A 26038-nucleotide genomic window follows, 5' to 3' on the forward strand; every position below is an offset into this window, starting at 1 on the left:
CCCCACCGCCTCAGCCTAACCTCCTCCCCCCACCACTCAGTCACTCACCTGCCAGAGGCAGCTCCAACAGTATGTTCTCGTACATGGCCTTGCCCAGCATCCTGCCCAGGAAGGCCAGCAGACGGGGGGCGTCCTCCACCACCCGTACGGCAGCCGGGTTGGGGTAGAGCTGGTGGGAGGAGTTGGCGGCGAACAGGCCGTACTCTGCTGACAGGCCCTCCCGCATGAGCTCCTCCATGAAGTCCTTGAACAGACCCCCGCCGTCCTGGATTGGGGTGGAGGGCGGCGGGTGGGGGCAGCGGGAGATGGCGGGGAGGTATGATACATGCAAGAACAGGGCCGCGGGAGGGAGGGGGGAGTGACAGAGTGACCAACTTCGGCTAGGGCAGGGCAGGGTAGGGTAGGGTAGGGTAGGGTAAGGTAGGGGAGAGGTGTACGGTACTCTGGTCATAGAGACCGGTGCGGAGTGCGTATGTATGTATATATATGGGGCGGTCATGAGGAAAAAGGGTTGGAAGGAGCGGCTGCAAAGGTAAGAGCTCAGGGGTAATGGGGGCGGAGGCGTTTACCGGGGGGTGTGTCGCCGGGAACAGCACACTCTCCCCCCCCCGGACCTGCTGCTTGCCACCAACCGCCAACCGCCCATCCATGTACGGCCCCACCCAGAGCAGCAGAGGGATGTCAGCGGGGTGCGTGCAGGAATGCGCAGTAGCACCACAGCAGCTACGCGGTCGCCCTGTGTGCACTTTGATAAATCTGCGTCGCGATACGTCCTGCGTGCGTGTGCGTGTGTATGTGCGCTGGAAGGTGTGTGTGTGTGTGTGTGTGTGTGTGTGCCGTGAAGCAGCAACACATGGTCGCAATGCCAGGTGAGCCCCCCGATGGCGGCCCCCTCCTGGAGGGAGGCCCCCAGCAGAGCCACCCCCCGCCTGAGCGGGGCGGCCAGGGGACCCAGATGACATGCAGCATGCACACATACATACATACATACATACATACACACAGTGCAAGTATATCGTACATACACGCTTCCTTTGCTAAGCACTCCATTCAATACACATGCACGTACCCCCCGCTTCCCCTCCCCCGCCGCACCGGAATATAATGCCCCCCCCGCCTCCCCTCCCTCCTCTGCCTCACCACTCCCGCCTCCTGCGCTCCGTGAGCGTCTATGTAGGCTATCCGCACCCGCCCTCGCAGTCGGTCCCCCAGCGAGTTCAGGTTGTCGAAGCCGTCGAACAGCAGCCGGTCCCGGCGTATGGCCACGAACCGGTTCCCCAGCGGGTTGAGGCCATCCTCCAGCAGCCGCCCACCCAGATCGAACATGCGGCCGTCCTCCTGGGCCCTGTACTCCTGCAGCGGGGCAACAGCGCAACGCGCGAGGAGGGAGGAAAGAGGAAAGAGAGGCAGGTGAAGGTGGAGGTGGAGGCGGAGGCGAAGATAACCGCTGTCGTGGGAAGTCCCACTGTCCCGGCATACACACACGTATAAACTCTCACAACCCTTTCCCCTCCTCTCCTCCCGAGCCCCCACCCCTCTATCCCCCCACCCCCTTACCTCCTTCTCCTTCCCCACCATCTGTTGGAACAGCCGGGCCCGGTCCGCGAAGGGGACAAGGTAGGGCGCGTGGCGGAGGACCTGAGGCGCAACAACAAACAACAACAGCAGTAGCAGCAGCAGCGACAGCGGCAGTATTACTATCACCACCCGCTGCCGCAGCACATAGCAGACCCCGGCACACCAACACGAGGCTACCCCCCGTGGGACTTCCCCTGCCCGGGAGGTGTTGGTGGGTATTCGTGAGGGGGGGCCAGGGGCCGCCGCGGGTCGAGGGGGGCACACAGCTATAGCCCGACCGCACCGGGCAGCAGGCAGCAGGGCGGCGGTCGTGTCCTGCTCCCCATGCTGCACTCCCATACACCCATACAACCACCCACCAATCTTCATACCTACCTACCTACCTACATACATACATACATACATTATAGGCAGGTGGCTGGCAGAGGTTAAGGCCTTACTTCTGCTCCAGGAGGTTCCGGGTTCTAATCCGCCTGCCGACCTTTCGGTGTGTGAGGGGTGTTAAATTGGAAGGTGGCCCCCCACCTTGTGGACGATGTAGGACGTGATTATATCAACTTGCAAGCTGACCAGGAATTAAGTTGAGTCGCCGTTGATCCGCTAGATTTGGTTGGATGCTGTTGGCGAGTTGCTGAACCCAATGAATACATTCTGAAGTCGGATGGGGTGAATGGATTAGGGTGCCCCTCTCGCAGGGGAGAGCAGGGAACTGCCTCGGGAAAAGGGGCCGCTGGTGAAGCTATACCACCCTGTAACAACATCATCATACGTACGTACGTACATACATACACACACAATATACACCCTTCCCCCCTTCCCCACCTGCCACACCCGGGTGCTACCGTCATCCCTCCCCGCATTACTCCGAATGGAGTTGGCCTCCGTGAAGAACCTGAGGGGGGAACAGGAGGGGGCCAGCCCGGGAGTGACACCTCACGGTAGCGGCAGGGCGCTGCGTGCAGCCCCCTACCCCGCAGCCGTTCGCTGGTTGGTGCCTGCTGGTGATTACAATGGTCAACAGTCAGCTGGCGACGGGCGCCAGCGGGCCCCCACCTACTGGCACGTCCCCGGGCGCGGGCGTCCCCCCCCTTCTGCTACACCCCCTGCAGCAGCAGCAGCAGTAGTAGTGGGCCAACATCGCCGGACTCAACATGGCCCAGCGCGCCAGTCACTGGGTTCTGACGGGCACACGTACATACATACACACACTCCAATCACCCCGAACCCCGGACCCACCAGTCAGGTGCCAGTGCAGTGGCGTGGAAGGCCTCCGTGGGGCAGAAGGACCGTCGACAGTTGCGTTCGTACAGGATGCCGTACAGCAGCCCGCCCGCCCGCACCATTACGGCATACAGTGCTTCCCCCTCTGGGCTGCGGTCTATCTCCCCATCCGACCACAGCACCTGCCACAAGGCGTCTCGCAACATGGCCAGGAAGCCTGAGAGGCGGGGAGAGGGGGGACGGGGGTCACAGGGGATGTGTGCTGGGGAACAGGGTGGGGGAGGGGGCGATAGGTAGGGGGAGGGGGATGACAAGAGGAGTACCCCGGGGGCCGGGGACCTGATGAGGGGAGAAGTTGGGGGGGGGAGACGAACCACGAACGAGTGAAGCTGCTGCCAGGGGAGTTGGGGGGGGGGAAGCGACACGGGGGAAGCGAACAAAACCCCGGGTTGGCTGGTGGCCCCCCGGTCGGCCGCCACGGGGGTGCGTACCAGCCATTCCGGCACACAGGTGCAGTCCACACCACATCCCCCTGGAGGAGGTGGTGGCGTACACACGGCGGGGTGGTGCCGCACCAGGGGCCCCGGGGCGCAAGTACCCGCAAGCTGGAACTGCCCAGGTGCTTGGCCACATCCCCCAGGCCGACAGCCACTACCAGCTACAGCTGGGCGGACTGAGGTGCCATTTAGGTTAGCCCCCCACCTCCCACTCAACGAACTCGCACAACCGAAGGCTGTGAGTAACCCATGTACCAGCCCCACCACCAGCCCCAGGACTCGGTGACCAGCAAATCCACCAGCTGCCCAGACCCCCCCCTCCCACACGCGCACCCACCAGAATCCGGCGCCGTCGTGTCATACAGCTGCTGCAGCGGCAGAGGTCGCTGCGGCTCCCCGTAGAACTCCTCTACCGTGGCAGTGGCTATCTGGGCAGAGAACGCCGCACAGGTAACCGCCAGGGGCAGTAGCCACCCCACGTCCTCAGCCAGGCGGGGCCGCCAGCCGCTGCCCCAACCCACCCCTCCGCCCTCCGCTGTGTAACCACTGACGGACCGCGACCCCGTCAAATAGGAGCCCGCGGCCTCAACCTGACCACCACCGCCACCACCACACACTCCTCCAGCTGCTGCTGCTGTCAACCCGGCTCCAGAACCGCCACCCGAGCTGATGCGCCCTAAAGGCCCTGTGGCGGCGGCGGCGGCTGCTCCGGAACCACTCGGTATCATCCCCATCCTGCTGCTCATCATCACGGCGGGTACTACCTCCATGTCTATAGGCATGGTTCCGGAGCAGTTGTAGCTGGAGGAGGCGCTACAGATAGCCTGGGTGCTACCGCCGGGGCTATTGACCTGGGGCCCGCCGCCTGCGCCTCCGCCACCACATCCGCTGTGTGGCATCCAGGCTATTCCCCCCAGGTCTGCCTGTCGTGCGGGTTTCAGGAAAGACCACCACATTCGTGCCACCAGGTCGCACGACACGCTGGCCACCATCATGACGCGCTGCTGCTGCCCCGGCAGCTGGGCCAGCTGCCACAGGAACTCGCACAGCACGTGAGCGGCCTCCGCGGCCTCTAGCAGGGCAGCTGGACTGGGGGCCAGCGCCGATGGGGACACTGGCGGAGCGGGAGCTGGGAGGTGGGCGGAGAAGCCCCCGGACATCCCGTGCGGGTGCACATGCCTCCCCGGCGGGGAGCTGCTGTGGGCGAAGGCGCCGCTGGTCTGTGCCTGATGCTGATGATGCTGATGGTGCTGTAGTAGCGGCGGCAGCGGCAGAGGGGGAGAGGATGCTAGTGAGGGAAGGATGTAGGTGGCGGCGCTGGTGGCCAGTGGTGGCGGGGGCCCCGCATGTGGCAGCAGCACCGCCACCAGCTGCTTTATCATCTGCCTGCCAGCGGTTCCCGTGAGCCCCCGAACCGCCTCCAACAGGCCTTCAGGCAGTTGCGAGATAGCCCCGGGCGGCAACACCAGCCGGGACACTCCCAGCGAGCCGCACGACGCCTCGTCCACCTCGTCGTCGCAGTCGTCCCCTCCGCCACCCCGCTCCGGGAAGAACGGATCCAGGGGCAGCAGCGACACAACCGCGTGGAGCACCCGGGCCACGTGGAGCCCCAGGGCGCGCTGTCCCGCTGCTGGGGGCCCCGCCCCCGGCCCCGCTCCTGGCCCTACACCGCTGTGCTCCAGTATTCGTGGTCCCACCGCCAGCAGGTTGGCTAGCAGAACTGCCACCGCCGCTCCAGGCCCGCCCGGCAGGTAGCTGCACCTGCTGTCGCCGCGGTCGCGGTTGCGGTTGTCACCACTCTGATGGCGGTGACGGAGGTGGCTGTGGTGTGGCGGCGGCGGCGGGGGCGGTAGCAGGGCGCTCCCCAGGCGGTGCGGTCCCGCCATTGCCAGCCATGTGAGTGCCGCCCGGCACATGCGCGCCGACACGGGCTGCAGGGAGGTGCAGCGCCGCCACAGGTCCGGCACGAACAGCAGCATGTGCAGCGAGTCCTCGGGAGCTCCCGGGCTGAAGGACTTGAGCGCTAGCAGCCGCACCGTCAGCTGAGTGGTCAGCACCTCGATGTAGGGCTTTGCGTGAGCAGCTGCGACTGGCTGTTGCTGCTGCGGCTGTTTTTGGTGCTTGTGGTGGTGGCCATGGCGGTGGCCATGGTCGTCGTGGTGAGGCTGTTGGGATGCGGCAGGCGGCTGCTGTTGTGGGGATGGTGGCTGTGGCTGTGGCAGCAACGCCGCTGTGAGCAGGTGGAAGAGGTTTCCGCACATGCCGCTGACAGCCAGGTGACTCAGTACCGCACCGGCCAGGCTGGTGGCCTGGGGCTTGCCCAGTATGTGGGTGAAGGGGTCGGGGGACACCAGCAGTAACACGCACTCCAGCAGGGCACCCGCGGGCCCCCCCCCAAGCGAGGGGTCCAGAGGGTGGGCGGGGCGGGGGGCGGCCAGCAGGGGAGCCAGCTCGTGTCTGGCACGGGAAGCGGGGTGGTGGTGGAGATGAGGAGGAAGGCCCTGGAACACGGATCAGCCTCAGGTGCATCAAGCTCTTAACTCCACATCTCCTGTGTCACCACTTGCAGTAGTGTCAACAGCAGCAGCAGTATCAACAGCAGTAGCAGGGGGCCCCGGAGGATGTGTCCACCCCCCAGGAGGGGCAGCCGCAGATGGGTCATCTGCGTTGCCGCGTGATGCGACACACATCGGATACGTAACCACACGGTCGCCAGTACGCCGCAACCGCTACCCTCCGAGGTTCACCTCCGTCACTGGCCCCCTCTCCATCCGTCCTTGGGCCCCAATCGATGCGTGCCCCCACGCACCCCACCCGCAACGCCCCAACTTCCGTACCTGCACTGCGTCAGCGCCGCCAGGCAGTACAGCGCCAGAGACTTCAGCTGGTACAGCAGGGAGGCACGAGTTTCGGCCACGTTGTACGACGACACGTACGCTGAAAAAGCGTCTACGGCGAAATGGATGTTGTGGGAGGTGAGGTTAAAAGGGGAGGGCTATATCAGCAGATAAGCAGCATTCGTTTGAAAGGGTGTGATACGGGCGAAGCTGAGACAGACGATAGACAGGCCAGTGAAGTGTTGCATTTTAAGGTCGACACGACGTAGTTATGGACGACGGGTAAGATTGCAATCGCCTAACGCGTCCGGCCTAGGCCACAATCACTCCCACCGATACCAAAATGGGTCACGCTACGATGGCACATCGCATGGCGCGGTACCTGATTTCGGAGCCGCAGCCGCCACCACCCGGGCAACGCTGACGAGTCGCTGCAAGTCCGTGTCCGGTCTACAGAAGAAAAGCAGGCGGGCCAGGGCCCCGCCTGATTTGACGCTGAGACAATCCCTGCATGCGATGAACGGCAGAAGGGTCAGGATTTCAAGGGCAGCTTCCCATTAGGCGAACTAGGGTTTGGGCGACTTACCCTGCCTGTAGCTTCTCGCCATAGCAGCCATACTGATCAATCCACGTACTCCGTGCCGCACGCCTGGTTGCATAGCGGGAAGACCAACTGCGCCAAGCGGCCTACGTGGGCCAAAGCACGGAACAAAGTTGGGTGTTAAGTAAGAAGACAACTTCGTCCAAATCCAGGACTTCTTTACATTTTAATATTTGATCATCAGGAAGGTAACGAGGAACAACGTGCTCCAAGCCTTACGAGAATAACAAAGCATTCCTCACAAACCTGGATAGTTACAGCTGACTTCTGTTCAAGTTTTTGCCTCTTTCGTCGTTCACGTTCTTCCCTAGCTTTGGCCAACTCCTCCTGGGCAGTCAGCTCCACCTTGCTCCTCCCACCACGCCCTCCATGGGCCTTTCCACGAATATCATTGCGGCTAGGAGGAAAGAACATTTTTAGAGATTGTTACCATCACGGGGAGGCCATCCCGGAGCCCTGGTCGGATTGCAACACTCAGAACACAGTAGGGTGATCAGCTAGCGTTGGAGGCGTAACATGTACCGATCAGCACGTTTACGATGCTGAATGTGTTGAACCTAGATGAGCGCCAGAAACCTCAATGCATTCTTACGTCGTGCAGCTGCAAGTTTCCATGTCCCTTCTCGTAATGCAGTTTGGGATTGATTACGGTGTCCTTTACTTATAATAAATGTTATCGTTTGTCAATTATGATGGAGATAAGTAGGTCTTTCGTGCAATATTGTAAATGCCCACTTTCATTCTTTCTTCAGGCCCAAAGTCGAATCTAGCTCGACTGCCTGCATAAGATAAATGTTTAAATAACTACCATACTGCGCATACTGTGCAACGACTCATTGTTCTCGTAGCACGGGACATGTCCCGACCAACGCACATTCCTACCTTGCGAATCATCACCTAAGCGCTGATCATGTACAGCGATGATGAGGAGGCGGAAATTGCTGTGGACATACGATGCATGTAAGCTCCGGTTCGCCAAGCTTCCCGTGGTAGCTCGGCCCTCCCTAACCCCTCCACTCCACTCCGCCCTCCCTAACCCCTCCCTCGCCCGCTCACTTCCCCTACTTCTAACGTAACCTGTCATCAGATGGTGCTCACGTGTCCCGGCCCTCAGCACGGGCCAAAAGGAGCCCATTAAGCCCGCGCTGGCCTCCGTCCGCAGCAAGGACCCCTCCATCGTCGCCACCCACTACGACCCATACCGCCGACGGCTGTACTACGGCCTGGACGACGGGGCCGTGTGCTTCTGGATCATGACCGAGTCCACCCCCAACAGCAACGCCAGCCGCTTCGTGGGCGCCCACAAGGGCCCTGTGTCCGCCATCTGCACCCCGCGCCCCACCGACGGCGACCTGGGCAAGGGCGGCCTCATTGTCACTGGGTCCGTGGATTCCAGCATAAAGATCTGGGACTACCAGGGCAAGGTGATGCTGGAGCCCACCGTGTGTGTTCAGACGCTGTACGGCCACAGCGGCACCGTCACCAGCCTGGTGATCCTGGGGGACTACATCATCAGCAGCAGCACGGACGGGTCCATAAAGATGTGGCGGCACGAGGAGGGGCGGCGGCAGCTGGTGTACCCGTGGTTCGAGCTGCAGGTGGTTGCTGGGGAAGGGAGGGAGAGGAAGAAGGGAGGGGAGGTGTTGGAGACTGTTACCTACCTACCTGCGCGCCATGCAAGCACGCACCCAGCCGCATGCGACGACATGGCGACATGGCCAGTGTGGAGTCTTCGTCTGAGGGGGGGTCCAGGGGGCAGCAAGTGGGCGGCCATCACAGAGCAGATTCAAGGAGGGGAGGGAAGGGGGGGATAACGGGGAGGCCCCCCTCCGTTCGCTCCATGAGTGAGCGCCGGTAGGGGTCTCGTGACAGCGGTCTCAGTGACACAGCAACCCGCGCACCGCCTGCAGGTCCCCGGGTCCCTCGAGGGGACACGAGCCACACCACCAGGCCCCACATAGGCCCCACATAGGCCCCACATAGGCACGTGGCGATTTGGTGTGGCGCACGGCATATCGCATCATTCGGCCATCTCAGGCCAGTTATGATGTCCTGACAAACCGCTGCCCCCACGCACATATGGCCGTCATAAGCAACAACCTACCCCTCGTGTCATGATGGGTGTCGTATCTAGCCGTACCTATGATGTGGCAGTATGTGTAGGGCTGAGGGGCACCCCCCCGGCCCTAACGAACCCTATGCAGCACCCTGTATAAGCCCCGAAACCCTGTGGGTCTCTCCCTCCCTGTCACACCCTCCCCCAGGCGACTGTCAGCGGCATGGAGGGCTGGGTGCGGGGCCTGTCTCACGACAGCAGCGGGGATGTGGGGGACCTGGGGGCCCTGTACGCGGCGGATGAGTCGGGCGGTATCACTCGGATCGTACCGGAGGCGCTATGGGACGACAGCATTCAGAGGTAGACAGTCGGGGATATATCAACTGACATACAAAAGGAGGGGGGAAATGGGGGGGGTTGAGAAAGCTGAGCCGTTCCTACGACCCCTCCCCCCCTTTCGGTCAGTTCTTTCGGTTGCTACTATCTTGCTCTGGCAGCAGCTTCAATCGCGTGCGGTTCGTCTTTCCCCTCCCCCCCCTTCCCCCACTGGGCCCCGGATGAGTCACCGGCCCCTGTGTTTGTGTTCTCAACCACCTGGGCCCATGTTGGGGGGGTGCCCTCCCTCCCTCTCCCCTCCCTCTCCCCTGAACACCCCATTCCCCATTTCCCCCTTCCGGCTCCGCTGCTGCCTTCCCGCCGAACAGGTTATCCACGAGGATGGACTTCAGGGTGAACCGGCGGGTGGAGCACCTGCACGACCGGAGCGTATCTATAATCCGCTTTGTCGCAAAGTAAGGGGAAAGGGGGGTATGGGGGGGGAGGTGGCCATCGCGGGGCGGGGCTGCCGTGGGGATAAATGGCCCCCGGGCCTTGATCCCGCTCTCCAGCCCGTCACCTCGGCTGTCCTGGGGTTGGCAGTGCCAACTTGGCACCCATCTGTGTGCTCTCTCTCCCCCCTTTTTGCTCCGACGTGGTTGATGGTCGCGATGCATCATGTGCCTGAGTCCATCTGTACGACTGGACCTAGCCTGTTGATGTGCCGTACTAATGTCAGACACGGTTGCGACAGATCAAACAATGGGACGAGTAGTAGCCAATCAGTTTCTGTCATCCGGGGGAGGGCCCTCGCAACCCTCTTTCCCTTCCTCTTAACTGACGTACTACGGACATCCAGCTGCAGCAGCAGCTGCAGCTACTGCTTGTTGTGTTGCATGCAACCATCACCTCCCCGCTTCTTCTTCTGCCGGCTAGACCTGGGCAATGCCACCCGGGCATAGCAGCAGCAGCAGCAGCAGCAGCAGCAGGTCATGTCCTCCCAGTAACGCTCCCTCCGTAACCGCTGATGGGTATTGAGAGCTTGAGTCGGCAGTTCTGCCCTTCTACCCTCCATCATACCTTACCTATCTCCCGTACATGCTCTACGCGTGTGTACGTATGTATGTATGTATGCAACTGCAGGTGGGACCTGGTGCTGACCGTGGCTTTCGACCTGTGCATCAGGGCCTGGGACGTGAAGACTGAGTCCGTCCGGCACTGCTGGGCCAACGAGCGGCAGTGCCAGTTCACCACTCTGGAGGTCAACCTGGAGTTTGATGAGGTGGGGCGGAGGGGAGGGCAAGAAGTAAACACCCCCTCCTCTCCGGGCCCCGGACGGGGGGGGGGAAGGAAGGGAGGAAAGAAGGAGTGGGGGATTCCGAGTGCGCTGGAATGCGCCCATCTAGGCGATCAACACAACACCGGGTTGGGGGCAACAAGGACGAGGAGGAAGGTGGGTTAACAGCCTGCCTGCACAATATCCTACTCCTACTCCTGACTTCCACCATTCGCCTTTCCCACTCACCCTACCCATCCTACCCATCAATATGTTGTGTTCCAGTTTGGAGGTCCTCTATGACTGAACACCCCCAACGACCTTCTCCTCTTCCCCTTCCCCCCCAGCGCATACCCTTCCCAGTTATACATCTGAGCCGTCTATTTTCATTTCCTCAGCACACACAAACACACACAAACGCACGCTACCCCCAAGCCACTCTCTCCTCCTGTCCCGTCCTGCCGCCCCTCATCCTGCTGCCCGCAGATCCTAGCTGGAGACACCAGCGGCGTCTTGTCCATCTTCTCCATCCGCACCGGCCGCCTCATGGTTACAAAACACATGGTACAGCCCGCCACTGCCGCCGGCAGCAAGCGGGGAGTGGGGGCCAGTGCCGCCAGCACCGCAGCCTCCGGCGGCAGCAGTAGCAGCATTCAGTCGGTGGTTTCGGTGCTTGGTCGGCAGCTGTACGCGGTGACTACTGCCCGGGAGCTGGGGCTGTGGATCATTGACCACGAGCTGGATTACAACGTGGCCCGGGGGGGACATGAGAAGGCGGTCATCAGCCTGTACACGTGCTCGGGAGGCGTGGTGAGTGGAGGGGTTGCAGCAGCGTGGGGGAGAAGAGGAAGCAGTACGGCTATCTGGGTTTTCGTCATTTGCCACTGCTAGGTGGAGTAGGCATAGCAGGTAGGCACTGACCCGGCGCCTATAGCTGGTTTCTGTTGTTCTGTGTGATACGGCATAATGGGGTGTTGGGGGTTAGACGGAGGTGACGTGGTGGGTGTATCTGTTGCCCGAGTTGCGTCGCATATCGGTTAATCTCCGCCCGCTGCCCTCCCTCCCTCCCCGCGGCTGGCTGTGAAGGCCGGCCCCGGCGCTGACCTGGACTACCGCATCTTTAGCGCTAGCGTGGATAACACCGTACGGCTGTGGGATCCATACGACATGGGCTGCATTCGCGTCATGGAGGAGGCGACCTCGGAGATCAGCGCCATGACTTTCTTTGAGGGCTGGAACTTGCTTGTGACAGGTACGGCGGCCCGGGTAAAAAACCATCGCGCTACGAGGCGCGTACCTTGCACTTCGTCTGCTTTCCATTTTAAGAGAGTTCCGATCCGTATGTCCATAGACTTAGGGCTTACGAGCATTGCGGTTGGGTTGCGGATGACGTCTTATGTTCTCGGACACCGAGTACGCCTGTGTCGGCTCTCGGCCGGCTGCATTGCACTGGGCTGCCTCCGGTCACGTCCTCATGTTACACTGGCGCTCTTGCCGCGGTTGCGGTTGTTTGTGTCACATGCAGGTCACGACAACGGGAACATCCGGCTGTGGAACCTGGACACGGGCCACGCCACCACCCTGAAGGACAAGCACACCAATGCCGTGACGGCACTGTCACTGGCGCTGGTGCATCGCAACGAGGAGCTGCTCATATCGGCCTCCTACGACGGCTGGGTGGTGCTGTGGGACATCCGTAGCCTACGAGGGGAGCCGCCGCACATGGTGGCCAAGTTCCGGGCGCACGGCCCCGAGGCGCCCAGTGGCAGCAGAGTCCCCGGCAGCGGCACGGGGGACAGCGGTAGTCCCACCCCGCAGCGGTCGTCGCTGACGGGGATTGTCGCGGGTGCAGCAGCCGCCGCGGCTGCTGGGGAGCCCAGACCCTGTACGGACGCGCTGAGAGTGGCCCTTGCGTCTCCTGAACCGGAGATCTTGGCCCTCAAGTATGACCCACTGAAAAAGGCGATTGTGACGGCGGGGACTGAGGGTATCATTAAGGTGTGTCATTAGGGGTTAATGCCATACAACTTGGCAAAGTCAGGACGGGCATTGCTGTCAAACAGTCTCAGCACTCGTGTTCATAGTGTCTCGCCGCCGCCCTGAGCGGAACGCGCAGAGAGCGGGACAGTACGACTACCAGCTGGCGCTATCAGCGCGATTGCTGTCGGGTAGCGGTGCCTTGCAACCTGCGCGGAGACAGCTAGAGTGCTGACAGCTTAGGGAGAAATGTTGCTGTTATGATACGTGCTATTGCTACACTCAACAGGTGTGGGCCGCCACCGGTTACGACTATCTGGGCTGCCACCGGGGGCACAAGAATGCTGTGACGTGCCTGGCACTGGACGCCAACTTCCTCTTCTCGGGATCGGACGACTGCACAATATGCCTCTGGGACACAGTCCCTGCAGCTGTGAACAAGCCCCACTTTGCAGGTACGCTAACTGCAAGCGGATATATAGCTGTAAGGATTGCCATCGGCCTGGTCCCTGTGCGATTGCTCAGCTTGAATATACTGCGACCTGGACCTGGATGCTGTTGGTCGGTGCAGGTTCGCCGGTGACTGGAGTCCATGCAGCGCAAATAAGTCTGGTCCCTGCTTCCCCGGCCATAGCCTTGAAAGGCACCTTCAGCACGCGGCCGCTCAAGGTGCTTGAGGCACACAGGCGGAGCGTCACCGGTCTGGACGTGCTCCCCGCCAGTGGTCACTTGGTCAGCTGCTCCCTGGACGGACAGCTGCTGGTGTGGGACTATGTGGCCGGGCAAGTGCGGCACAGGTGCGATTAGATAAGTGTGTGGCCGTGTCCCATGCAGCCATATGCCCGTGTCACCAAGCCGCATTACTGGGGCGGCAAGGGACCACGACGCCATGCAGCTCTAGATACGATGGATGCATGACACCAGGCAGAGCCCCAACTGCAGGGCCATGCGCACTCCGACATAACTTCCTGCGTAAAATATGGGAGTTTTGATTGTCGGATTGTTCCCCATTCTGATCGCACGTCGCTGCGCTGGCCGGCTGTGCACGCAGGTTCGCACACGACACGGAGGAGTTCCGTTGCCTCGCCCTGCGTTATGACAGGCCCGAGGTGCTTGTGGGCACCCTGCAGGCCAACATCTTACGGTACACGATACATGAGCAGGCGGTAGCAGCAGCTGGGTTTGGTCGGCGGCCAAGCAAGGGGCACGCGCGGCAGACCGTTGACTCAGTTCAGGGGCTGCATGGTGTCGTGGAGGGGCTCACCCTCAATAGCACGAATGAGAACGGTGTAGGGTAGCACGAAGGTAGCTCATTGGGATCGTTGTTTACAGTCAATGGTTGGGTCCGCCAGCTGTCATGCAGATGCGTAAGGATAAACCCATCACGCACACAGTGCATGAGGCGCGGTTTGTTCGCGGTTCGTTTAGTACATCCTGCTCGAATGTGTCGGTAAGGCACTAATGGACGCCAATAACCCTTTGGTCGGTTGGCTTGAGCGCCCACACCCAAGCATAAAATGCACGGCTAGCTGAAGTTCAACGCTTACATGGTGGATCACAGTCGCCCGTGCAAGAGATCTCCCGTGATTCTCCGGTAGCTAGTCGCACGGCCTGCTCCAGGCATCCCGGCCCAGATTGATGCACCCACAAGGGCTTCTACAATACACATATATACACTGCTACGCCTGGGCGGTCGTAGTTGTGGTCGTACTGGTGCTGGACGACTTGGCCATGCGCAAGAAGCTTTGCAACGCATGCAGACGCGAGTCTATGTCCGCAATCTCTGCGCTGGCGTCCTCAAACACCTGGGACTTGGACGATTGGCTCACGTGGTCTCCCTGAGCGCTGCTCGCGTCATCTGCAGGCATGGAACGTAAGTTTTTTAAGACATTGCCCCAACATCCCTGGCCTGGGCTGTGCCCCGTGTGCTCTCCCAAAATTCTTAGTCCATGAGAGCCACATCTGTAGGTTACCGTCGTGGGCTTGCGGTAGATTAGCCAAAGTGCGGGTCTACATGCTTACCGGCAGCAGTGCCAGGAGGTCGCCCGGACACAAAGGTGCTGAGCTTTTGCTTGACCTCCATCAGGGCTCTGCCAGGTGACATAGAGCGAGGCGAGTTGCCAGCAAAGCGGTTCCCGCCGCCTGCCCCTCCCCCACCGCCTGGGAACTTTGACCAGCCAGCCCCGCCGCTTCCAGGCGCAGGCTCGGCCCATGCATTTGTAACGCGCCCACTCGGCGATGCTCCACGTGACCGTTGCGCCCCGTAGGAGTCAGGCAAGCGTGAACCTGCCCTATCCGCCGCACCGCGGCTGCCACCTGCACCGCTGTAGCCAGGTGGTCCCGTACTCGCGCTTCCGCCATGTCGGAAGCGCTCGCCACTGTTAGGTCTGCTTGAGCCAGGTGACGGGTTGCGAAGAGCCGGCAGTCGCTCAGCGCTTTCAGGCCGGCTCCCTGCAAGCAACGCGAAGAGGATGGAAATCTAAGGATATGAACACACCGTATCCGCGGGATGCCGCGTATCCACGAACCAAGGAGGCCAAGGAAACGCGTAAACGCATCTATAGCCGCTTGACAAGCACCTGACCGCCACCAACAGCCCACCTGCTACAGACGGAGCACGGGATGACTGACCAGAGCGAGGTGGCGTCGGTGCATTGCTGCGGCGGCCCCCATGATTTGCCTCCCTTTCTTTCCGTTGTCGGACATATTCCGTGGGGTCAAACCTGTAGAACGTGAAACGTTACAACAGATGTGCATACGCTTGCGGAGTGCCGTGTGTGGCACAGTCACTCCCGTCACATCTCACACCCAGCATACCTTGGCCGCGCAACCACCGGCGCCGAGTTTGGCCGGGAGCGCTCCGCGCTCGACGTCGGCCGGCCGCGGCTGTGACTCCTGCTATCAGCTCCACGAGTCGGCGCCCCGTAGCTCGGGCTGGTCCTGACAAGAGGTCATACCACAATAGTGGAAAGCAGCAACACGGATAAGTCGCTGTACGAGTGTACGAGGTACTAAGCGTACAAATGGACCTACCCTCGTCCTGCGGAACTTGTCCGGCTGCCAGGCCGTGCACTACCAGAGGGTTCTCCCGCGCCCCGTGCGTAGACTGATCTGTTGGGAAAAGCGCGGCCCAAACCCGTGCCATTAGTCCGCTGACATAACCGTTATTTTCACAGCTTTGGGAGGGGACGGTGTCGAAGGCCTTGTAATTTAAGGTTCATGAGGGCCAGCCCTTCCCACCTCATTCTGTCAGCTGAAGCTAAGCGGCGGTCTCGCATCTCCGTGTCCTCCGTTAATTGCCGAACCCGCATCTTCAGCTCCCGAATCACCTCCTTACATCGACCCAGCTCCTCGATGAGCTGTTGGCAAGACGCGGGGCAAGAAAACGAAACCTTGTCTGGTCCAAGTGAACGCCAGGTGCTCATCAGGGTAACTGGCCTAGAACGCCAGCTTCGATATTTGAGACCTAAGGCTGACGACTTCACCGGACCTGCTCTTCATTCCTACCTCCTGTTGCTCTTTTGCTCGCCGCCGCAGCTCCCGCCGGTGCACTCCCCGCTCCCGTTCCAGCTCAGCCTCCGCTGCTTCCAGGCGCGCCTGCAGCAAGTCCCGCTCCTTGCGTGCCTGCGTAAGCCGCATGCGTACTGAACCATGTTTACATGGACTCCTCTACGAGCGTATCACGCGCATGCCGTGGTCCTGAACAACCCGGAAAATGACTTGGGCCACAAGTAGCAGTTGAAGCTCCATGCCGGCACCCACCGTCTTTAGATCACGAGAGAGCTCCCGCGCGTCTGCTGATTGGTCCTGCCCTGCCCCAGGTGAGCCCACACGCTCCATTTGCTTAAGTTGGTGCTTAAGACCTGTGTTCTCCTCGCGAAGCCTACGCAACTCTGCAGACGCCTCGCTGCCACGGCGGTTTCCAGCCTCACTTTGGAGGGCCTCCACCTCAGCCCGTAACTGACTAATAACACGCTTCAGGTGCTGCGGGTCGGGGTTTTCTTCGTAGAGGAGAGGCAAGGGGTAATGCACCCGGTCGAACTCGGCTGCGTACGTCATAATGAGGTACCGCTTGTTGTTCGGTGCCTGCGTCCGCGGCGGAGGCGCCTGATTGCCGGCTTTCCGGCTCTTTAACACCTCCAAATCTTGGTATGTGAGCAAATCCACGAACACGCTGTCCGACGCCTGCTTCAGTGCTGACAGCAACATCTTAACGAACACTGGGAATTTCTTGAAGTTCCCTGTCTTCGCCGTAATGTCTTCGATATCTGCCAAATAAGTCACCCAGGATGTCGCGACGTGCGGTGGGGTCTCAGCACATGCGTGTTCGCAACAACTGATAATGCAAGTCGCCATACTGCTTGCTTACATCGAGATGTGAAATCCCCCCGCCATCGCGAGCAGTCTGACTTCTGTTCCACCTCCAAGCAGAGGGTTTCACTTTCAATGGTGGACACAGTGAGCAGATAGGCGACCCCATGAAAGGTCACGTCAATCTGCGTCAAAAACATATCAAGACACGGATTAAGGTACTTGCTTCGTTATGTATGACTCGGCCGGCAACGGGAAGGCCTAGTTCAACTCCTACCGTTTCACAAAGGTCCATGGTAAGACGTCGGAAATGACTATTGAAACTACAGATTAGGTATTCTAATCATCTTGGAAAAATTAAGCCATAGGAAAGGACTGAATCAAGTGGACAGCATCCAAGAGAAAAGAAAATTGACCTGGTCAACTACTACCAGCATAAGAATCCAAATGAAAAGAGGGAAAGGGTTCACCGCTATGAATCCGTATTGCAGGGCTCAGCTAGCTTGTTGCAGTGGATGCAAATTTGCCGTACGGCTCGATTAGTTGCAATTTTTATGAAGCTTTCGTAGAGATGTCCAAGGTATCCCGATTGGGATCGCGCTACTATAAAAATGCTGAAGTCCGGAGTTCTACGTGGGCGCACGGTGCGACCTTTCAGCAAAACGACTCAACTGACACAAAGCAGAAGCCTAGCGATCATGGCGCAAGCAAGGCTCAAGGTGCGTTGCACTTCGACCTGAGATTTAATCCGCTGTGCAGCGGTCAGCAACGTTTCGTCTGTACAGTACGGTAATCTTGATTGATGGCTACTTCATCGGCTGAAGGTTGCTGTGACGGGATCTGCCGGACGGACTGGAGCCCTTGTCGTCAAGAAGCTTTTGGAGCGCGCGGCTGAGTTTGAGACACGCGCAGTTGTTCGCAACTCCTCGGTAAGGTTGTGACGGCGTGGCAAGGGAGGTCCTTGCAAAGGGAATGTCTTAACACCAACGACATATCGCAAGCAACGATGGGTGGGCCTATCTGCATGCATTTGGGCACCGCTGACGGACTAAAACCTTCCGCAGAGTGGAAGCGTGTTCCAAGCGTGTCTCAGCCCCAGCCAGCGACGCGGTCTAAATCCTGCTTCTTAATCCTGCTCTCAAGGTCCTTGGGCATGCACTGACCCACCTCTTCCTGCTATCTTGTGGTCCCAGTCCAAGCCCAAGCTCACGCAACTGGGTCTGGAGGAATCAGCCATCTTGGCGGCGGACATTTCTCAAGGTGACGCCAAAGCTTTCGAAGCTGCGTTTACTGGATGCGACGCTGTGGTCATTGCCACATCAGCTGTGCCAGTACTCAAGCCGCTAAGCCTTATCCCCGTGTTTTGGGCCAAACTTACTGGGGGTAAAGGAGTCATGCCCCAGTTTGGCTGGAAGGAGGGCCAAAATCCCGAACAGGTAAGGTCAAACCACCCGAAACGCTCTAAGCTACCGATGAATCCTCCTCGGCATAATGCAGCCCATCCTCGCATCCTTGGGGAGTGTCGGGCATGCATCCTGTCGGTTGGATACATCCTATACCCCCCCTTTCCTATCCTCCAGCCAAACATCCCGCATCCTGGTGACTGCATCCCCTTCCCTCAGCCATACTCATCCTTGGTGGGTTGGCGTCGACCCTTCCAAATTTGCCGCCATCCTGGGCCCTCTACCATCCTTATCCCGGGGTGGTCCACATTTCTACCCTACCCTTTCCCATCCGTATCCTGGGCCCGACCCTCCGCCGCGTGCTGACCGTTTTGCAACCCTCCTTTCCGTCGTATGCCGGCGCTTTTCAGGTTGACTGGCTGGGCCAGAAGGTGCAGATTGATGCTGCGAAGGCAACGGGAGTGAAGAAGGTGGTGCTGATCAGCAGCATGGGCGGCACGGACAAGGATAACAATCTTAACAAGCTTGGAAACGGTGGGTTATGGCAGCCGGACTCAACCTGTTTCAGAGAATACCAGGCTATTATTTTTTTCGTCCTTGGGTATAATACTGGGAAGGGGGAAAAGGGCTGAACATTTTTTGTGATGTGGCATGTTTACCGCGATGCCGAGAGAGAGACAGACAGACAGACACCAAAAGGTGCGTTGCACTGATAAAACGTCATCACCCTGGTACCTGAAAGGACCGATATGGTGATACCTTCGGGAGGGAGGGCCTGAGAGCCCGGTCCGCGGAAGCTCGGGATGTTGGTTGCCACCGACCGTCTGGAACAAAGGCCAATGCTGCAATGGCATCAATACCGATTAGTTCGCCCCTATACCTCATCTCTTAAAGGCCAACTAATGTACAACTACCAACGCACGAAGCTGGCTGTAACATTCCTACCTCCGCTTTCCTCAAGTACGCATAGAATCTCGGCATTAACCCGCTTGTGAAGCCTACAGCCATGTGCGCGTAAATTGCCACGCATTTTTAGCTTACGTTCCCGAGTAGAATATGCTCGCCTACTAAGCAGATGCGCGTTCATCCACAGGAAACATTCTTCAGTGGAAGAGGAAGGCTGAGCAGTACCTGATTGCATCAGGCCTCACCTACACGATTATCCACCCAGGAGGTGCGAGAGGAGATACGTTTCTACTGGATGCCCCTTATCCCATTCCTGAATGCGGCCCCTGTAGCCATGCACATAGCGCATGCATGGAATACTTCACCTGTGCACGGGCGATCGCGCCCCGGCAGCTGTTTACACGAGTTCACGTAATTTGGACCTGTGCCAAATATTTAACAGATCACGTCCATGTAGCGAAGAGATCACCGAAAAGGCTGTTGATTTGCATCATGCAGGCTTGATTGACGAAGCTGATGGCCAGCGGCAGCTGGTGGTGGGCGTGGATGATACCCTTCTGAAAGAAACCATGCGCAGCATTCCTCGTGGCGATGTGGCTGAGTTGAGCGTGCGTTGCCTCACGCTCAAGGCAGCAGAAAACAGGTACTTGAACAGACTGGCAGGGCTGGGCAGGGCAGTGCAAGGCAGGGCTTCAGATGTAACTAAAAGGGACGTGCTTGGATTAGTCATGGGATTTCTTTTGTGCTTGAGGACTGGAGTCAACGTGCATTTTTCGAAGGTTCATACCATGCGGTTGGGCATCTTCCCTGCTGTTCAGGGCGTTCGACGTGATCACCCGTAAGCCCGGCGAGGGTGAGCCCACCAAGGATTTCGGGGCGCTTCTCACCAACATGTCATCGAACTGCGACTACTCAATCAACAGCCAGTGGCCTTGAGTCGTTTTGCTGGAGTTGGATCTACTCGTATTTAAATTACAAATGCTTTGGGCATGCTTTGTAACTTTGTTGTTGCATTTTATTTCCTATGGGTTGAGCTAGGAACCTATGTCGTGCAAATGCCGGGACGCAACAATGTGAAAATTTTGCACTGAGTTTTGCGTATTGCGATTTAGTTGAGAGCTGCAGGGTCGTTGGGAGCCGCAGGGTATATGGCACCGCCGGTATTATGGCTATTGTTGTCGGTGGTGTGGTACCCGGAGTGAAACAATACTCTTGCGACACACCGTTTGGCGAGGGTCCGAAAATGACACTTGGAGTTACATTAACGATATGGAAATTTGGTGACGTTCCCAGAAACTTTGCAAATGTGATACATGTTCGTTGATGCACCGCTGCGGCGGCTACGCCTGCCACAGCCCTGCTGCAAGCTGCCCAGCCGCTAGGCATAAGTTCACCTAATTTCCAGGAAAGATCGCAGTACATATGCGGTACCGATACACATGGCGACCACCTAAGCGCGCAGCAAAGGAAAGTCAACGACAGCTAGGATTTATGTACGTGTATGCACAGGAGAATATACAAAAAGTGAGCTGTTATAGCTGATTTTTTTGAAAGAAGCCAAGTTTGCACGTACCAGATGTTTGACGTGCATACATGCAGCATAGTCAGGACGCCTTCATCGACACATACTCAGGCGGAGTGGATGAACGGCGTACGTCACAATCTTGATGGACATTTAGGTGACAAGTCGGGTGTCGGCTTCCTCGAAGCCGGAAAAAGGGCGGGCCCCCCCTGCATCCGTACAGGCCGGTAGCTAGCACGGCACGTGTGACAATTGATGGGTAGTGTCACTGCGGTGGGAGATGTGCTTTGTTGCAGCAGTACTGATGGTGTGGGAGCTAAGCTTGCACCGGCGGAATCGTCAGCACCGCCTGCGCGCTCCACGCGAATCGCATCCATCCCGGGTGCATGCCGCATGGACAGTGCGGCAGACCGCAAGTCGGAATGCCCGTGCGGGCAAATTGGTAACGCAAGCTGAGTGAAATTCGGTGCTGTCTGTGATGTTTATCCCCGAAGCGCCAGCGGCCTCAGCAATCCGCCCCACAGCCGCGAGCTTCATCGCGGCACACCGCAAGTCTTCGGAGGCCCCGTGCATTGGCCAAAGTAAATGTACAAACAAGCAGCTTGTGTATTTCATAGAGAAGTGAAAGCAAATTATGTTGGCCTGCTGGTGGCAAGTCGGATTGCCCATGCCGGCAAATGGTAACGCAAGCTCGGTGTTCGAGTTATCATACGCCGTCATCTCAGAATTCCATTATGAGATACACGGCAGCTTTCGGGATGAAATTTAGCGCGAGAGGCGTTGATGTGACTTTTGAGGTCGGTGAATGGAGGCAGCTAAACTTGTTTGTGCTCATACGGTCTTTGTTAGCTACATGCGAGATACCTTGCAATAGAGAATGCTATATAGTACCGATAACGGGTTTCAGCCGGGTGAAACATTATGTTTGGTCCGTTACACACTCAAGGCCTGGGAGTTCGAGTTATCATACGCCGTCATCTAAGAATTCAAATATGAGATACGCGGTACCTTTCGGGATGAAATTTAGCTCGAGAGGCGTTGATGTGACTTTGGCCTCGGTCAATTGAGGCAGCCAAACTTGTTTGTGCTCATACGATTTTTGTTGGCTACATGCGAAATACCTTGCAATAGAGAATGCTGTATAGTACCTATAACGCGTTTCAGGCGGGCGAGATATTATGTTTGGTCCGTTACACACACACACACACACACACACACACACACACACACACACACACACACACACGGACATGGGCAATCCTACAGGTCGGGGCCCCCCTGGGCGCTTCGCGCTGGGGCCCCGCCCAAAAAGCAAAAAAATGTCCCTTAGTGCTCATGCACTTGATGTTGCCATACCCATTGCATGTCAAAAATGGTTGTACCATTCTCAGCAATGTGACGTGAAAAAGCATACGCGCTCTGCCGTACAATATGTGCATTCAAGGGAACGGGCAAGGGAAGGCCCTCGTTCACAGAATTTACTGCTGTAATCCTCTTATTACATCTTCTGTGTTAGTCTCAAGCGCTGGTTCCAAAGCGGTGGTAACTTCAGGCAGTGACTGCAACACACACCCCGCCGTGTTGCCTACCACCCCACCTAACCAAAAACAGAAATCCCCGAGCCCTGTAGGGATTTTACAGCAGCCGTCCGCTCCCTGGCATCAGCGGCCCCTTGGCTTAGGCCATTGCTGTTCAACGTTAATTGGCAGGAAAACAATCACGAGCAGGCAGCTCGCTATCACGGCCGCTCACGTGTCAACCATTTCAGATAACGGAACTGCACCTGCCAGCTCAAGTCCTCATTGCGCAACATCCGCAACAACAACTACGCCATGGCCATGGCGCGATTCGCCCGATAACAGCAATAGCAGCAATAGGAGACCGCAACCCTGCATTCCAATTGAAACGGCGTCATGGTGTGTGGGGCATATCCACGCACAGGGCTTCTAGTCCACCATGATTCGCCCTGTCCGCCCTGCCATATTCCATTCTTCGCCAAACCGCCGCATTCCGGAGGTCCAGGGTTGGTGGACGCTGAAAGATACATCTGCGACGGACAACGAACGCGTCCTTGCTACATATCCCAGTGGACACGCAACACGTGGCGCCCCGTACGGTCTACTGGGCGGCCGGACATCTTCACAAAAGGCCGCTGTCAGGCTTCTCAACTTCGCTTCAAGAACCGAACCCACGACCGAAGGAACATCGGCAGGTCCAACAGGGAAGAAGCTCTCATACATAAATGCCTTTAAACAGTCTACAATTTTACGCGCCTATCCCAGCCACATGTTATCCACAGCACCACGAGGTATTGATGAGGCGCCTTCACAACTCCTTCCCCCGACGATAGCTCATCAGCTTTCAAAGCAACGGCCCTGCCGGGCGGCTAACCCGCTCCACTTGAGAATGACTCAACCTTGAACCTTATGCAATACATCAATCCACATTCTTTACAACCCCGAAAAATGAAAGCACTTCACAGCACCTCGAAGCAATCAATAAATTAGCCATGGATCTCTCAGCATTTGTCGTGTACGTCAGCTCAAAACTTGCTGGGATCTTCCTTCGTTCTGCGCTCCTGCCGTGTCTTCCTCTCAACAGGCTTTTTGTTTGGCCATTCACTCATCCGCTTGACAGATAAAGCATTCTTCCTCAGCTCAAAAGCACCTAAAAGCATCACGCACCTCAGAACTCACAACAAGAACACTTGCGACGTGTGTAGGAGTTCTGGGCCCGCCCCAGAACCGTGCGCGCACACAGCATGGCCTTCACGTCACCACTCGTGGCACCACAAACCAAATAGCTACTTCGCCACTCGCTTTAGGGATGAAACCCCGAATATATATCATTATTCTATGATACATTACTCCGCTATGTCGCTGCTGCTTGTGCACAATTCTTAGCTGGGGCAAGTACTATCAAAGTTTGAGCCACTTTGCTTTTATGTTGCGACCACCGCAATCCACCGCTCGGTCCATGGCGTCCAGGATGAACGATGCGGACACGGGACCCTGTGGACAGGAATCATGCCAATGAGCCAATGGTGTCTAAATATATTATAGCCAAGGAATGGAGGCGCAACAAAGATATAAACTGGCGGACGGCCGTGAGCCGGCAGGTGAACCCCACCTAAGCACGTGCGATAGCGAGTGTATGTGCAGGGCACAATCAAGAAACATGCCCGCATCAAGGAGCATGCTGTTGATATAGGCCAGGTGGTCTGGTGGTCACTCACCAGGGTGAAGATTGGTCCCCGAGATTCATCCGGACTCAGGTAGAGGAGGGTGGGCAGAGCCTACACGAGGCGGGTGAAGCGACCAGACGGAGCAACGGGATCCTGGTTCGTTCGTAACGGGATACAGAAGGTGAAAAACTATTCTGGACCAAGACGCCAAGCCTAGATATGATACGCTTGGCAGGACAGGTGCAGCGCTGCACACTGCTCCGAACTTCACACCGCCGCCTGCATGCGGAGCCGTTATATTGCGGCCGCGTTCAGGCCCGTCGCCGGAGGGGCAGGGCGGAATCAATAATAATAATCTGTTGATAGCACGCCTGAAAGTGGTGCTGCTACAGGACGCCGTGCACGTTCAGTCTCAGCATCATTCAACTAGGGCTCAGCGACAGCAATTCTACCTTGATGCCCAGTTCCGACGCCAGCTCCTTTTCTTCCTCGACGTCTATCACGATGATGGCCGTGGGAGGCCGACCCTGCAACCTGCCCACGGCCAGTTTTAGTTCGCGGTACACCACGCTGCACGGACCACACCAGGTCGCGGTGAACATGACGACGGCATGACGTAAGGGCATTATATCGTCGGAACCAGATAGGGTTCCGAGGACCTCAGTCTGAGTCTGTTTGCTGATGCGCGAGCCACCAAAGAGGCCATCGAAGATGCCTGTCCAGGGTTTGCGCTGCGGAGCATTTGGTCCGGGAACAGAAGCCCCCAATACGGACTGAGATTCTCGCGCAAAATAGCTTGCAGCTTCCAGGCGAGCTAAGACTTTATAAAAGTCAACCGCCGTTGCTGAAAAGTTCACGTAAGACGCAGTCCGTGGGTGCAAAGCGCCGTCCAGCGGTGCGGTAGCCTTGAGTGCTTGCTTGGGCGGAAGGACTGACGTTGCCTTAGGGACAACACAACACATCCTCGGCCGTGCACCTCGACAGCTAATGTTTATACGCTTCGCAATCACAGCCGCCATGCGCCTTTAATCCTCGACAATACAAATGACGACTAAGGATTTGCGCTGAGAGCTTGCCGATGTTAAGATGGCCGCCGGGTCGACTCCCAAGTGGGTTGTTGAGTCGCTTTACGGCAAAATAGCCAAGACTTGCTGCCACTAACGAACTAACAATTAATGTATATACCTGTTATGCACTGAAAACAAGCAAGTATGACAGCGCCTGAGGCAAACAAGAAATCCTAGGAACGCATTGTAATTGCGGAAGCTGGTAATTACGCTCATGGAATTCAGAAGCAACGCTAACACATCGCATGGATAAATGAAGCTACACGATTTTGGGTCCTGAAAATCGTTTGTTGGAAAATTATGTACGATGGTACCGTTATGAAGTTCGCTCCATTACCAATACATCGAGGCCCCTCACGGGGCCGGAATCCCGGAATTTGACCTCATGAATTCCCAATCAAATCCGGGTCAAATCCCATCGGGATTTGAGGATTTGACCCCCAAAACAATAAGCAATATAATGGTCATGCAAGGATTTCCTCGGGCTTGGCATTTGACACATTTGAGGATTTGAACCCCCCAAAACAATTATCATCATGCAACATGGCTATGCAAATAATTCCATGCGCAGCCGTTACAATATATATTGCATATCTTCGAGGGGCATGTTATGCTCGTGCCAGTCAGTCCTCGCGCCGCATGCCTTCAAATATTTAGTTAGACTTTTAGTATTAGAGTTATTCCTCCAAAGCCGGCGCTCACCGCAAAGAGCGATGTCAGACAGCGGCGATGGACAACCCAGAGGTGCGAATTTACTTTTCAGCTTGGACGCCAAGGGGCCTCCACAGGCAACGGATTATGCATAGCGAAGATGTAGGATTAGCTCATCAAGATGGCAACAATGACTGCGTTATTATGCAGAAGTGATGGACCTTACGCGAGATGGTGCCGACCGACCCCCACTGGGACGTCGCCGACTGAATAACGGAGCCGCTGTGAGCACGAACAGGTGCTTATGCACATTGGAAGGTCTTAGTACAGTGCACAGGCTTGCGCGGGAGGGCTCCATGCAGCGGGTTACACAGGGCAAGAGTGGACATGACCGCCAACCGAGGTAACCGCACGAGCATGCCATGCCCGGCCAGTGGTCTCTCGCGTCCATGCAACAACGGCACTGGATCTTCACGACGATACGCCATGGACCTGACGGGTGGGTTGCATCCAGAACATCCAGCAGAGGGTCTTGTGTGGCGCGCCTGGGGCAACACCACCCTGCCCTGCACCTCCGTAGCCCAACGCCGCTCTCCCCTGCACCTCCGTAGCCCAACGCCGCTCTCCCCTGCGCCG

At 57.9% G+C, this 26038-nt stretch overlaps 5 protein-coding genes across 5 annotated transcripts in view; 2 read left to right on the plus strand and 3 right to left on the minus strand.

Moving 5' to 3' along the window:
* Positions 1–1326, minus strand: part of VOLCADRAFT_69679 (uncharacterized protein) — a gene marked incomplete at both ends in the record, with an annotated part of 3605 nt that extends 2279 nt beyond the window's left edge. The window contains 2 exons of the mRNA XM_002958560.1: positions 49–265; positions 1141–1326. Coding sequence (XP_002958606.1) covers positions 49–265; positions 1141–1326 — 403 coding nt within the window. The remainder of the gene's footprint in view (positions 1–48; positions 266–1140) is intronic.
* Positions 1327–7644: 6318 nt separating this feature from the next.
* Positions 7645–13656, plus strand: VOLCADRAFT_99881 (uncharacterized protein; the record flags this gene model as incomplete). The annotated part of the gene is made up of 11 exons (XM_002958540.1): positions 7645–7694; positions 7849–8332; positions 8999–9150; positions 9495–9581; positions 10249–10387; positions 10868–11191; positions 11468–11633; positions 11907–12379; positions 12648–12813; positions 12993–13155; positions 13410–13656. 11 exons carry the CDS (start codon positions 7645–7647, stop codon positions 13654–13656), a joined length of 2451 nt encoding a protein of 816 aa, XP_002958586.1.
* A 13-nt stretch (positions 13657–13669) lies between these two features.
* Vfl3 (uncharacterized protein) lies at positions 13670–16869 on the minus strand (the record flags this gene model as incomplete). The annotated part of the gene is made up of 9 exons (XM_002958561.1): positions 13670–14216; positions 14381–14809; positions 14960–15081; positions 15176–15298; positions 15392–15469; positions 15599–15717; positions 15866–15982; positions 16121–16626; positions 16728–16869. 9 exons carry the CDS (start codon positions 16867–16869, stop codon positions 14038–14040), a joined length of 1815 nt encoding a protein of 604 aa, XP_002958607.1. The 3' UTR covers positions 13670–14037.
* A 398-nt stretch (positions 16870–17267) lies between these two features.
* Positions 17268–20296, plus strand: VOLCADRAFT_84511 (uncharacterized protein). Its single transcript, XM_002958541.1, has 7 exons — positions 17268–17388; positions 17494–17598; positions 17863–18105; positions 18483–18606; positions 19166–19246; positions 19477–19621; positions 19797–20296. The coding sequence occupies exons 1-7, from the start codon at positions 17281–17283 to the stop codon at positions 19912–19914; spliced, it is 924 nt and encodes a 307-aa protein (XP_002958587.1). The 5' UTR covers positions 17268–17280; the 3' UTR covers positions 19915–20296.
* A 2770-nt stretch (positions 20297–23066) lies between these two features.
* VOLCADRAFT_121727 (uncharacterized protein) lies at positions 23067–24990 on the minus strand. Its single transcript, XM_002958562.1, has 3 exons — positions 24137–24990; positions 23736–23795; positions 23067–23511 (listed from the first exon to the last, which is right to left on the minus strand). The coding sequence occupies exons 1-3, from the start codon at positions 24701–24703 to the stop codon at positions 23419–23421; spliced, it is 720 nt and encodes a 239-aa protein (XP_002958608.1). The 5' UTR covers positions 24704–24990; the 3' UTR covers positions 23067–23418.
* Positions 24991–26038: the final 1048 nt, after the last annotated feature.

The sequence above is a fragment of the Volvox carteri genome (assembly GCF_000143455.1).
Source record: "Volvox carteri f. nagariensis unplaced genomic scaffold VOLCAscaffold_98, whole genome shotgun sequence".
Lineage (NCBI taxonomy): Eukaryota > Viridiplantae > Chlorophyta > Chlorophyceae > Chlamydomonadales > Volvocaceae > Volvox > Volvox carteri.

Excerpts from the sequence above, each read along its gene's own strand:
- VOLCADRAFT_121727 (XM_002958562.1), bottom strand. The coding sequence starts at position 24,703 with ATGGCGGCTGTGATTGCGAAGCGTATAAACATTAGCTGTCGAGGTGCA. Across the intron at positions 23,796-24,136 it reads CGTCGGAACTGGGCATCAAG|GCTCTGCCCACCCTCCTCTA; the intron begins GTAGAATTGCTG and ends CGCCTCGTGTAG. Across the intron at positions 23,512-23,735 it reads GGGGACCAATCTTCACCCTG|GGTCCCGTGTCCGCATCGTT; the intron begins GTGAGTGACCAC and ends TCCTGTCCACAG.
- VOLCADRAFT_84511 (XM_002958541.1), top strand. The coding sequence starts at position 17,281 with ATGCTGAAGTCCGGAGTTCTACGTGGGCGCACGGTGCGACCTTTCAGC. Across the intron at positions 18,106-18,482 it reads AGGGCCAAAATCCCGAACAG|GTTGACTGGCTGGGCCAGAA; the intron begins GTAAGGTCAAAC and ends GGCGCTTTTCAG. Across the intron at positions 19,247-19,476 it reads CACGATTATCCACCCAGGAG|GCTTGATTGACGAAGCTGAT; the intron begins GTGCGAGAGGAG and ends TGCATCATGCAG.